The sequence below is a fragment of the Hyaena hyaena genome, unplaced genomic scaffold, assembly GCF_003009895.1.
Source record: "Hyaena hyaena isolate Hyena2069 unplaced genomic scaffold, ASM300989v1 scaffold_827, whole genome shotgun sequence".
Classification (NCBI taxonomy): Eukaryota; Metazoa; Chordata; class Mammalia; order Carnivora; family Hyaenidae; genus Hyaena; species Hyaena hyaena.
The window spans coordinates 359,193-371,917 of record NW_024081458.1 but is presented as its reverse complement, the minus strand read 5'-3'; the positions used below and the strand labels follow the sequence as shown (position 1 = coordinate 371,917).

The 12,725-nt window shown below is 37.6% G+C and overlaps 2 protein-coding genes across 3 annotated transcripts in view; one reads left to right on the top strand and one right to left on the bottom strand.

Moving 5' to 3' along the window:
- BZW2 (basic leucine zipper and W2 domains 2) overlaps positions 1-12,725 on the bottom strand; it is a 67,675-nt gene that overhangs the window by 51,011 nt on the left and 3,939 nt on the right. The window contains exon 1 of one of the 2 annotated variants that reach the window (XM_039219685.1): positions 9,448-9,679. The exons of the other annotated variant lie outside the window; for it this stretch is intronic. The gene's annotated coding sequence lies outside the window, so the exon portion shown is untranslated. Of the gene's footprint in view, positions 1-9,447; positions 9,680-12,725 lie in introns of those variants that run through there. 2 annotated transcript variants of the gene reach the window in all.
- On the top strand, positions 5,970-12,356 carry LOC120221992 (60S ribosomal protein L35a-like). The gene is made up of 2 exons (XM_039219684.1): positions 5,970-5,983; positions 12,005-12,356. The coding sequence occupies exons 1-2, from the start codon at positions 5,970-5,972 to the stop codon at positions 12,354-12,356; spliced, it is 366 nt and encodes a 121-aa protein (XP_039075615.1).

Genomic DNA, 12,725 nt, shown 5'->3' with positions numbered 1-12,725 from the left:
TTTCAGTATCACATTTCCAAAACAATTTCAGACCTTAAACTTGTTAGTATACCTACCTTGTTTCTGAATGATATTTTGCTTTCCTTTTAGCAAAAATAGAAATAGTCCAAAAATTACATTTTAAGTATCAATGCATAACTTCTTCATAGAAATCAATTAAGACAATGTGCAATGTCACTTATTTCCTCCTAGTGAAGTTATTTTAGAAAACTTTTGTGAAGTTGAATAAAATGTTTTCACTCTTATCAATCCATGCCCTCTGCTTAATGGAATTTCTAAGAAGTAGCTTAGGGCATGTATGTTCCCATCTCTGGGCCCTTCCACTTTCCTCAGATGGATTCTCCCCTAGACCCTTCCCTCCCCTTAACAACCGACTTTACAGATAGTTTCATCTTATGGATGTGATTCTTAAGTCTCTCAACACTTTGAAAGATACAAACACACATACACAAGACATTTCTAAAAGGACATTTTGGCTCTTAGAAAGCCAGACCCTCAAATATAATGTTTCAAAGTATTTTAATAGCAAAATGCCCCCAAACCTCTGTTCTAGGTAAGTTTAGAGGCAATGGGGACATAAAATAAGTAAATGCCCAAAGATTGGGCAGCTGTGGTTTAAATATATATTAACGTGTATTTCTGGGATGCTTATTATGTGTTAAGCATTATTCTAGAGCTGTGATCTCATTCTGGGGTAATTATGTCCCCCCTGTAAAGGAACATGTGGCAATGTCTGTAGACATTTTTTTTTTTTTTTTTGTCATGCTGGGGAAGTGGGGATGCTACTGAAATCTAGTAGGTGAAGGATATGGATGCTGCTAAATAAGGAACAATGCACAGGAGAGCCCCACCCACCCCAAGGGTTATCTGGTCCAAAATTTTAAATCTGCCTAGGTTGAAAAATCCCGCACTAAAAAGTAAAAAAAAATTGTGAGCAAAACTAGAGATGGTATTTGCTCAAGACTTAAAAGCACATATATCTAAACATACCAGAGCAATAACCAGGCAGAGTGACTTGTTTGCCAAACATTGATGTCAATTTTAGAGAAAACATATTTATCACTGAGTAGCTTGTTATCGCTAAAATCAAAAGTGAAATTAGTATACAAAATAAATGCTTCCTCCAGTCTTTAATACTAATAGCTGTCTTCCACATTGATAATTTTACATCCTCTGATGATCAGGGGGAAGATGGAGGGTAGGCAATGATATGGGATTGAAGAGCAAAGCAGAAAAACGAGGAGGCCAAGCAAACAAACTCTTCCTACTTCTGGATATCACAGAGCTGAGATAAAAAGACAAGGAAGGGGCGCCTGGGTGGTTCGGTCAGGTAAGTGTCCAGATTTGGTTCAGGTCATGATCTTGCAGTTTGGCAGTTTGAGCCCTGCGTGCTGACAGCTCAGAGCCTGGAGCCTGTTTTGGATTGTATGTCCCCCTCTCTCTCTGCCCCTCCCCTGTTAGAGCTCTGTCTTTCTCTCTCTTTCAAATAAATAAACATTAAAAAAAGACAACAAGGAAAAGATAAAATATATGACTGAAAACTACAACTGTATATGGGACTTGGAGAAAACAATGAGATGTTAATAGAAACAAAAACAAAGCAAACATCCACCAAATTCTATATACATGATGCGATCTAAGCTACATAAAACACATATGGTCAAGAGAGAGTATAGAGAGGCATTTTATTCCTGCTCCATTATCTGTTCATATTTTCTATAATAGAAGAATACATAGCTTTTTTACTTAGAAAAATTACATGTTTAAATCAAAACTCTTTCATCTCTTTTGAAGTTTAAACCAATCCCCAAAGCGTGACAAGTAATAATATTATGTGCCTAAAGAGAAATATGACCCAGGCTCTAAAAATCATTTTAGACAAGGTCTAAACAAAGGTCTCTTGGATAAATGGCTGATTCCAAAGTTTGGAGCAGGAAAGATTCAATACGATCCTCAGATGTCGTGTCTCAGAAAGTACTGAATGGCTTTTAACAAAGAAAGGTAAAAATAGATCAAACTACATAAAAACTATCCTGAGGACAATCTGCTGACATCATTTGAGACAATTTGGCCACCAAAATAATTAAAAACAGCATGGAGAATAACTCAGTGAGTAAAACAAGAATCCACAGCCCCAGACTCCTTTATTTTAGTGAAAATAAATAGATCAGTGAACAGGGGAAAGAGAAGTAATTGGACAGAAATGAGTCTTCTTTTCAGTAGAATGTCAACAGATAAATACAGGAGGAAACACAGAGTTAGAAAATCATTGTACCAAAAACTGATTCTTGCAAGAATCATCAATGTATGCTAAAAGTGTCCGGACACACATGCGTGTAGGCATGTGTGTGTGTGTATGTAGAGGTGCTTGATGATCAAAGGATATTCCGATAGCCTCAAAGCATCTTCACATCAGTTACAAAAAGAAAATGCTAACTATGCAGTGGAAAACAAGAGAACACTTTCATCAAGGGAAAACAGACATCTCAAGACTCCAGACGTTTTACAGTTAGAGCAGGATATTATCTAGGTGGCATTCCAAACAAAAATGCATGCTCTGAATCTAATGATGAGGAAACAAAGTCACGTCTAGGGACATCCTCCAAAACAAATGGCCTGTATTCTTCAAAACTGTCAATGTCTTAAAAACAAAAACAAAATAAAAGCAAAAATCTAAGAACTATAGCAAATTAAAGGAGAATCAAGAGGACATTTCTAAATGCAGCATGCAATATTTGAGTGGATGCTGTACTGTGAGGAATTACATGCATATTACATGTATATATATAGTATATTTAATATAGTTAGGATAGTACTGAGGCAACTGATGAAACTGGAGTGTAGACTATGGTGGTAAGTATGGATCTATTTTAAATTCACCGAATTTTATTATTGCATTGTGGTACTTTAAGAGAAGTACCTTGTAAAGAAATATGCTCTGATGAAATAAGGGGCAAAGTGTATACAAACTACTCTTAAATGGATCAGAAATAAAGTGAACATGTAAGTACAGAACCAAGGAGCAAAGGTAAACTTTGGAAGACAGACATGCTTTAGTGAATGAGAGTGGGCAAGGAGAGTAATTCAGGGAGCTGAAAAAGCTCCAGGAACCTAAACACAGGAATTTTATGCTTTTCAGGACTGCTTAGAAATAAAGCTAGCCACATAAAAAAGAGTTACTCTAACTTCCAGATCCTTCAGAATTTGGTCAGGCGTGACTTAGGAAATAACCCTGCTATGTTGACTGAACATTCCAGAAAAAAAGCAAACAAACAAAGCAAGACTCAACTCTTGATTTGAAGATCCTTAGAATGCATTACTCTGGTTTATGTATTTCTTTCTATTTGACTGTCCTGTATACAATATTACACCCAAACGCCTTTACGGTAACATCAGAATGAGGGTTCTTTATACTGCTGCATATACAGATGACACAAAATCCTTGGCATAACCTCTCTGACTCGCTTAATTATGCCCGGCACTACATATGTTGCTCCTGCCATGGAAATAAATACTCCTCTGTAGTCTTGATTGAGGAGGGTGTCAGAAGGATGATATAAAATGAAACTGAGTATTATTAAAGATTATCATCATAGAGAGAATAATTTCAACATTAAAAATATGTGTATATATGCAAAATAAGATGTGAGGTTGTTTTTTTTTTAATGTTTTATTTACTTTTGAGAGACTGAGAGAGACAAAGTGCAACTGGGGGAGGGGCAAAGAGAAAGGGAGACACAGAATCCGAAGCAGGATCCAGGCTCTGAGCTGTCACTGTAGAGCCCGATGAGAGGGCTTGAACCAATGAACTGTGAGATCATGACCTGAGCCGAAGTTGGGAGCTTAACCGACTCAGCCACCTGGGTGCCCCAGATGTGAGGTTCTTAAAGCTAAGAAGTCCTTTTAGTAATTCAAAAGAAATACGTAAAGGCAAAATTATGGTTCCCTAAACAGAAAAGGCTCCTAAAATTTTTAAATAAAACAGGCCATTAGTTTTCTATATATTTAGAAAATATTTATCTAAGCAAAAAACATGCAAGTACAAAATATTATATAATAACTGATTAATGGGTGTCTGAGTGGCTCAGATGGTTAACCATTCAACTCTTGATTTTGGCTCAGGTCATCTTTTCAGTTCTTGGAACCCAGCCTCATGTCAGCCTTGTAATGAAATCTGTGCCGACAGTGTGGAGCCCGCTTGGAATTCTCTCTCCCTCTGTCTCTGCCCCTCCCCTGCTTGCAGGTGCACACACTCTTTCTATCAAAATAAATAACCATTTAAAAAGTTGACTAAAAAAGGTATTTTTCAGAATTTACCTATCAAATTACTTTTTTCCTTCAATACAGGTAATGGATATATTTTTCAAAAAGCAGTTTGAAACACTTATTGATGGGGTTTCTGGCTGGCTCATTTGGTAAAGTGTGTGACTCTTGATCTTAGGATTGTTGAGTTCAAGCCCCACATTGTGTATAGAGATTACTTAAATCTAAATAAATAAACTTAAAAAAATTTACTGAGGGGCCCCTGGGTGGGTCAGTCCTTTAAGCGTTCCAATTTCAGCTCAGGTCATGATCTCACGGCTTGTGAGTTTGAGCCCTTTTTGGGCTCTGTGCTGACAGCTCAGAGCCTGGAGCCTGCTTCACATTTTGTGTCTCCCTCTCTCTCTGTCCCTCCCTCACTCACGCTCTGTCTCTATCTATAGAAAATAAATAAACATTAAACAAATTTGTTGATCAACTGAATTATAAACAGAATAAATATAAAATCTCACAAGGTGATGATTTGGGAGGGCTGTATCTATCAAGATATGGTTTTATGTTACCCATTGTTTACCTCATTAATATATGTTCATATCTTATATATTATAATGTATACCACATGATGACTTGAAAAAGGTGTGGAAAAAATACTTTTATAGAGAAAATAATTCTTGAAAAATTGAAAATAAAATCAGTTCATCATATACCCACTGTTGTACATTTAGAGAAAATAAGGAAAACAGATGGAGATAAAATAGCTATAATTCTAACTTCAAGTAATGGCCACTGTATACGTTTTAACATACTGTATAAACCTCCATTAGGTGAGCACATATGTACAGAAAATATTTAAATCCAGTTCTCTCACCTTTTCTAAAATTGCAGCAAAGAATAACTTTAAAAAACGTTCTTGCATTAAACTTGCAGTTATGGGATTTGACTCAATGACATCTTCTAAGATCTTTATTTTATTTTATTTTATTTTTAAAGTTTATTCCCTTATTTTTGATAGAGACAGAGAGCAAGCAGGGGAGGGACAGAGAGAGGGAGAGACAGAATTCCAAGCAGGCTCTGCGCTTGAAACCCCCAGGTGCCTCACAGGATCTTTATTTTAAAAGATATGTGTTCTCAGGGCGTCCAGGTGGCTCAGTTGTTAACCCTCTGACTCTTTTGATTTTGGCTCAAGTCATGATCTCTCACTTTGTGGGATCCAGCCATGTGTGGAGCTCTGCACTAACAGCGTGGAGTCTGCCTGGGATACGGGATACTCTCTCTCTCTCTCAATATAAATAAATAAACCTTAAAAATTCAAAAGCTATGTGTTCTTATGCATTTCTTTAAGAAAACTGGAAACATTTTATCTTATTGGGCTCTTTTAAAGTGTAAAGTACTACTAACACACTGCTGGCATAAAAACTATCACAGTATAAAAGGGCATAAAAGTGAAAAATAAAGACCACTTTCCAACTTTCACTCATAATCTTATGTCCACTCCATAGAAACAGTAACAAATTGAATCTGTTGACACTGTCTGACATGTATCCTTTCAGAAAAGGTCTGGGCATGTCAACAAATACATATGTGTGTGTATAGAAAATGGGCTGAACATTTACAAAGGGCACCAATATATGCCCGACCATGTGCTATCAAACGATCCATAGATCCATCAGTGGTACCAAATGTACTAACTATGAGGGGAGATGAGGGCAATGGCCAAGGCTAGGTATGTATGCAGGCAGAAGGTATACCAGAAATCTCTGCACCTTCCCCTTAATCTTGTAAAAACCCAAAACTGCTCTAAAAAAGTAGTCTTAAAAAAAAAATCAGCAGGGAGCAGTGCCAAATTCCAAAGAACAAATGATTTTACTAAAGTTGATTTTGTGTCATACACAAAACTGGTAACAGTCTATATGACTACTTGTTCAAGTGGGAAGTTAGAAGATAAAGTTATGGCAATGGGGACTGATGTATATTTCATTCTTTTAACCAAGGAGAAGTAAATAGAATCTTCTAGAAAAAGTATTACACCCCTGACTAGTAACTAGTCGGAGAATTTAGCTTTGGAGCATTTGCTTAAAAAAACATGATAATGGATCTTCAGGAAGCTCAAAGGTGGTGGTGGGCAGGCATCCAAACATTTCCACATTTATGAGTTCTCTCAACCAAACCACTCCTGCCCCCATCCCCCTCTCACCCAGAAGGGGACCTGCCCAAGCCTGTCTAGCAGATGAAGCCTTATTTGAAGGGTTGCACAAAAATCACTTACCATACACATGAGTGTTGCACAATTGGCCAAGCTTGAACTGAACAGAAATATCAAAGCTAGGCCTTGGACTTGGTGGTACACAGCACACAGATGATAGGGGACTGTTTTCCTTGACATAGTGTTACAGTGGTGGCTACACAAATTCAAATATAAAAAGAAAAAAAAAACCCAAACTGAACAAAAAAAAGCCAAGAGCTATAAATTCTCAAGTACAGTTTTTTTTTTTAAGGTTCAAACATTCAAAGAACAGCTTGTCCGTATTTATTAATCAAACACATGACTGGTACTAGTTGACAGGAATTCAGCGGGGGCTAATCAGGCAGGTTGCATGGTGCTCATTTTCTAGCAGGTGGAGGTTTGACCCAAGCATTGCACAAAACCTGGGGAGTGAGAGTTAACAAGAATTAATCATCTCCAGCTTTAAAATAATCACATGAAGCATGTGAGCAGCAGTTGTGTTTATTAATGTTTTAATACTTAAATATGTGTTTTTTACTTTTTTTTTTAAAGCTTACTGATTTGAGACAGACAGAAACATTATGAGTAGTAGAGGGGCAGAGAGAGAGAGAGAGAGAGAGAGAGAAGATCCCAAGCAAGCTCCGTGCTGACAGCATAGGGCCTAACACAGGGCTCAAACTCACAAAACCTTGAGATCATGACCTGAGCTGAAATCAAGTCAGATGCTTAACCAACTGAGCCACTCAGGTACCATGTTTTTTACTTTTTAACTTATAAGTGATAGCCATGAAACATGGAACACTTTGAAAGCCAGGGACCTAAAACCCAAATCTTCATCTAACAATCTGATAACACTCTAATGTGTCATACCACTTGCTTGAGGTCACGCATTCCACTCTAACATTGGTGATAAAGCAGAGATAAAAGAAAAAAAATGCCTGCCCCTTAGGGGCCTCCAAACAGGGAACAGTCAGAGCTAGATCAACCCAGACTGATCAAACCAGTCTCTGTTCAGTGCCCTTTCCAAAGAGTCAACGAGAGTAGTTGCAAGGTCTTGGACAATTATTTATACGATATTCCAAGGCAGCTTTTTCATTATTTGTCTCATAGACTTTACGGTTTAGAATTAGATAGAGTAAAGCATAAATATTAATTTTCAATCTAGTTCAGCATTTGTATAAATTGAATTGGCATAAGCTGCCTCCCAAACGCCAAGTGGTTTTCCAAGGAGTTCCATTAAGGAAACAACATTTATCATAAATGAGAGGATTTAACAGAAGTCCTGTCTCTGAGAGACAAGGAAATAGGAAATTTATGCCACTGTGGTTTCTAGTATTTCAGGAGCTTGCCATCATGTTGTTTCCTGCAGAGGCTCACCTTTAACAAAAGCACAATCTTCACATTCCTCAATTCCGAAGCCATATACCTTTGCCCTAGGCAGCAGTTTTCTCTGTCCCAGCAACATAGGGTTCTCCTTCCTGTTTATAATAACCCCATTCTATTACCGTGTATACTGAGAAAAACACACGCCATTTTTTTTTCTTAGAAATGATCTCTCTCTCTCTCTCTCACACATACACACACACACACACACACACACATCCAGGAAGGTGTTGAAGTTAATTTGGAAATCAGTAAGGTCCTTTGTGTGAATATACAAGAACAGGAAAACAGTAGAATATTCTAAAACTGCTCACCCTACAGTAGTTTATGATATATTCTATGCAGTGTGTAAGAGTTTATATTCCTTCTTATTACTCACGTCTGCCTGGTAGTTTTCTTGAGATTTATTTAAAAGTCCTCACAGATAACAGTACATCTAACCACTGTTTTATGAAAGTCCTCATCTAACATAAAAATTGAAATATGAATAGATAGAATATAATTCTACATCTTTCAAACACTTAAGTTTTTTAGGCACACTTTGCTCAACATAGGCCAAATTCAGAACAGGCCAAATTATTCCATTTGGCATTTAACTGCCCAGAAAGCACTTGCTGAAGAGACCCATGGCACCATGGCATCAGCATCAACATTTGAGTGAGCTAAAAATGAGAAGTACTTTTGTGCAGACCCTGGTCATTATCAGTACATGTTATATTAAAAACCAGAAATTATTCTAAGTGGTATGTTTTATTCTCTAGTAGATGCAAACGGAAGGTGCGGCAGAAACTCCTAACAACCACAACCTTGTCTTAAAATGACTCACGTTAACCTGATCACCACATCCCTGTTGTATTCAGCAACCTCTTTCATCCACTGAGGAAAAGTTGAAAAAAAATATCAGAATAGTCCAACTGGATTAAAGTCAAATTGAGAGAATAAAAACTCCTAAATTCCTTTAAGGTATATATTTTAAGAATTCCATAGATCAGATATTCATATTCAGACATATTTAAAAATCTAACTTCACAAAGAATTTCCTACTTATTTTCTAGGTATTTATATTCCAGTTATCTTGGAAAATTTCAGAGCATTTTGTAATCAAGGGCAAAATATTCCAATAGGTAGGATTTTCTCTTCCATTGTTTTCTTTTTTTTTTTTTTAAATATTTTTATTTATTTCTAGGAGAGAGAGAGAGACAGCGTGAACGGGGGAGGGTCAGAGAGAGAGGGAGACACAGACTGTGAAACAGGCTCCAGGCTCTGAGCTGGCAGTCAGCACAGAGCCCGACGCGGGGCTCGAACCCACAAACCGCGAGATCATGACCTAAGCGAAAGTCGGACGCTTAACCGACTAAGCCACCAAGGCGCCCCTCTTCCATTGTTTTAATGTCTATTATCAACTTCCTGTTACCACCAATGCTGAAGATAGTGGTTTGTGATTTTGGACTTGGCCTTAAACACGTGATGTCACATCTTATAAACTATGTGAGAGCAGGAACATACCATCAGAATGTGCTTTAAAAGATAATCTACTACTTTTATGACCTTAAAAAGTAGACATATTGAGGAAAACATACCTTTGAATGAAATCATTGCTGGTTCCAGAATGGTTGGCCGAGAAACTGCAGCCAATATTTAATATAATTGTTTTTTCTTGGGGTTTGTCCTTCTTGGAATGCTGTAAATTTTCTGGCTTGCCAAATTCATCAATCCTTCCAGAGTTGGTTCAAAATCTCACTTTCTCCAGGAGTTAGCCCTCCCTCTGAGCTCCACCCATTCTGGAATTCACTCTTGGGTCTGTACTGCTCTGCCTGGGGACTGGAGAAGGCTGTGTGGAGGTGGGGTCATGTGAGCTGAGAAGGATTTGAGTAAAATTAGATATGCAGAAATGGGTGGAGGAGGGCATTCTAGGATCAGGAAGCCAGTGGGTGGGTAGAGGAGTAACAACATTGTTCCGATTAGTCTGAAAGATTGGCAGGCACCAGAGAAGCCACTTGAACCTGCAAATGGCTCTCAAAGGTATCTAACCCATGGGGCGACATAAGCAGAACAGAGCTTTAGGATAATTTCTTCATTCAGTCCCTATTGGTTCAGGAGCTGACCTATCTCCTGGAGCACAGTACAAGCCTCTTGGGGATAAAGATCACGTCTTATTCCTGTTTTCTTTCTTTTGTTTTTTAAAGTTTATTTGTTGAGAGAGAAAGAGACAGAGAGAGATAGAGAGAGACACGAGGGCCTTGAACTCGTAAACTGTGAGATCATGACCTGAGCTGAAACCAAGAGTCAGACATCTGACTGACTGAGCCACCCAGTCGTCCCTCATCTTCTTTGTGATTCACTGATCATAACAGAGGCACACCAAGATCTTTCTTATCAATGTGATACAATTATTAGAATTATATTTTCGAGTCTCTCTTTAAAAATAATTTTTACTTTCCCAAATCTAGGAAGTTGAATATATAGCAAATACTAATGCCAATACAATTTTACATTGAAATGTTTTATCAACTAGGCCTATAATTTTGTTCTTCTCAAACGTAAATTGGCCCTAAGAGTAACAACTTGTTTTTTTAATAACATTTTATATAGTACAAGGTATTCGCAAAGTCACCCTGTAAATTTGGTGCATATATATGAAGAAACTGCAAGCGAGGGAGACTGACTTAGAAAATACATCTATCTCATCCTGGAAACTTGGAGCCATGGTTTTCTTCCTCCAATTTCCAGAACTATGGTTGTGCTTGGCTGGCTCCCAGAGACCATCTAGAATCATTTCCTATCAGATCAGAAGAGACTACTTAACGGGACTGCTTTACTCCACAATCAACAGACCAGGAAGAGATTCTGCTCAGAGGATGATCAATGTTGCTGAAAGGGCTGCTTTGTCTTCTGGGTTTTAACACAAACCCCACAACAGACAATCAAATGACTAGAGACAAAACTATCAATTTTCTTGCCTAAATATATTAATTGGGAAAGTAAATACTAACTTTTACCTTCTGTTGCTGAAATAGCTTTCTATTTTTAATTATTGTAACAGCTTTGTTATACTCAGATAAAAGGCACCTGCCTAGAGATTTAAATTCCGCAACAATACAGTTCATAGAAAGAGGAGTTGAAGACACCCTAATGTATGCTTCAACAATACCTGGCAGTGATACTGGATTGGCTATATTGTCCTTAGACAGTGTGAAGACTTCCCTTTGAAGCTTCATTAAATCTTTAAAAATCTTCAAAGTCTGGGAAGACATGTTAAAAATGATACAAAAATTTTCCATGTTGGCTTTGGGGAAGGTTAACATTTTAAAAATCCATAACATACTCAAAGAAACTTAAACATGAGGAAACATAAGTTATAAAGTTGTACAAATCCAGGAAGTGTAAGTGTGAAAATACAGATTTCGTAAAGCAAATGCTGAGTAGAAGACTTGCAGGCACAAGTTCTGAGTGTGGCCCTTATACGCCCACATTCATACACTTCTCCTAACAGTGCCGCTTACAACAGTTTTCACACTTCTTTTTGGAAATGGTTTAGGAGACACAGAAGAAAACCAGTGTCGTGTCTTCCTCCACTTCATTCACAGCTTGCTTTTTTCTGTTTAAATTAAACATATCTGCACCCCTTGTTCAGACCTGTCTGCACATTACTTTGTCATTTTCCAAAAAAGATGGAAATTAGCTTTCAGTACCATATTCATAAGCCTGTGACATAAGCACGGACCAATGCCACCTACCTTTTAGTTTTGTGGAGAAATTAAAATGTGATGTGAACAGTTTATGGAAAGGAATTGTTCACAAGACAGTCCTTTGCAAATGGAGGTGTAACTGTTTGAACGTTTAAATGAATAGCTGCATAAGCTAAACTCCAAGCATAGAGAAAGAACTTTTGCATTCATATCATTTCTTCTGTTTTGTTAAACGACAATTTTTAAAAACTATAATACTTCCAAATTCTCCTTTAAAAAAAAACTTCATTATGGAAAATTTCAAACACACCCCAAAGTAGAGAGAGCAGTATAATGAAGTCACTGTACTCATCACCACGCTTCAATTGTTAACCATTCAATTTTCTCATTAATATCCTTACTTTCGCTTTCCGCCATCTTTGAACCTGTGGAGGCCTGCTGGGAACAGGACTCCTGAAACAACAAATGTGTCTGGAAGGTTGTGGTCCAAAGCCATTTTTGGTGGCTATAAACAGGGTCTCAGGAACCAGAGGGAGCACACAGCTCTTCTTAAAATTGAAGGTGTTTATGCCCGAGATGAAACTGAGTTCTATCTAGGCAAGAGATGTGCTTATGTGTACAAAGCAAAGAACAACACAGTGACTCCTGGTGGCAACCCGAATAAAACCAGAGTAATCTGGGGAAAAGTAACTCGTGCTCATGGAAATAGTGGCATGGTTCGTGCAAAATTCCGAGGCAACCTTCCTGCTAAAGCCATTGGCCACAGAATCCGTGTGATGCTGTACCCCTCAAGGATTTAAACTAACTGAAAAGTAAATAAATAAAGGTGTAGATGTGTTCTCTTGTAAAAAAAAAAAAAAAAAAAAATTCCTTACTTTCAGTCCCTGTCCCCCACGGTCACAGAATTACAACGAAGCCAATTCCAGAGGTCCTATCATTTGCTCCTTAAATAATTCAGTACTTATCTCTAAAGACAAGGGATTTTAAACAAATACACTCACAAGAGGTTTTTCAAACCTAAAAGAAAATAAAACTCCTTAATAGCATCCAATATTCTTAGTCAAAAAGAAAATACCTAACAAATGAAAATCAAATGTCAAGGAAATATTACCCTGAATGATATAATGCTCAAAAATGAGCTACTGCCCTGCAACAAAAAGGAACAGTGT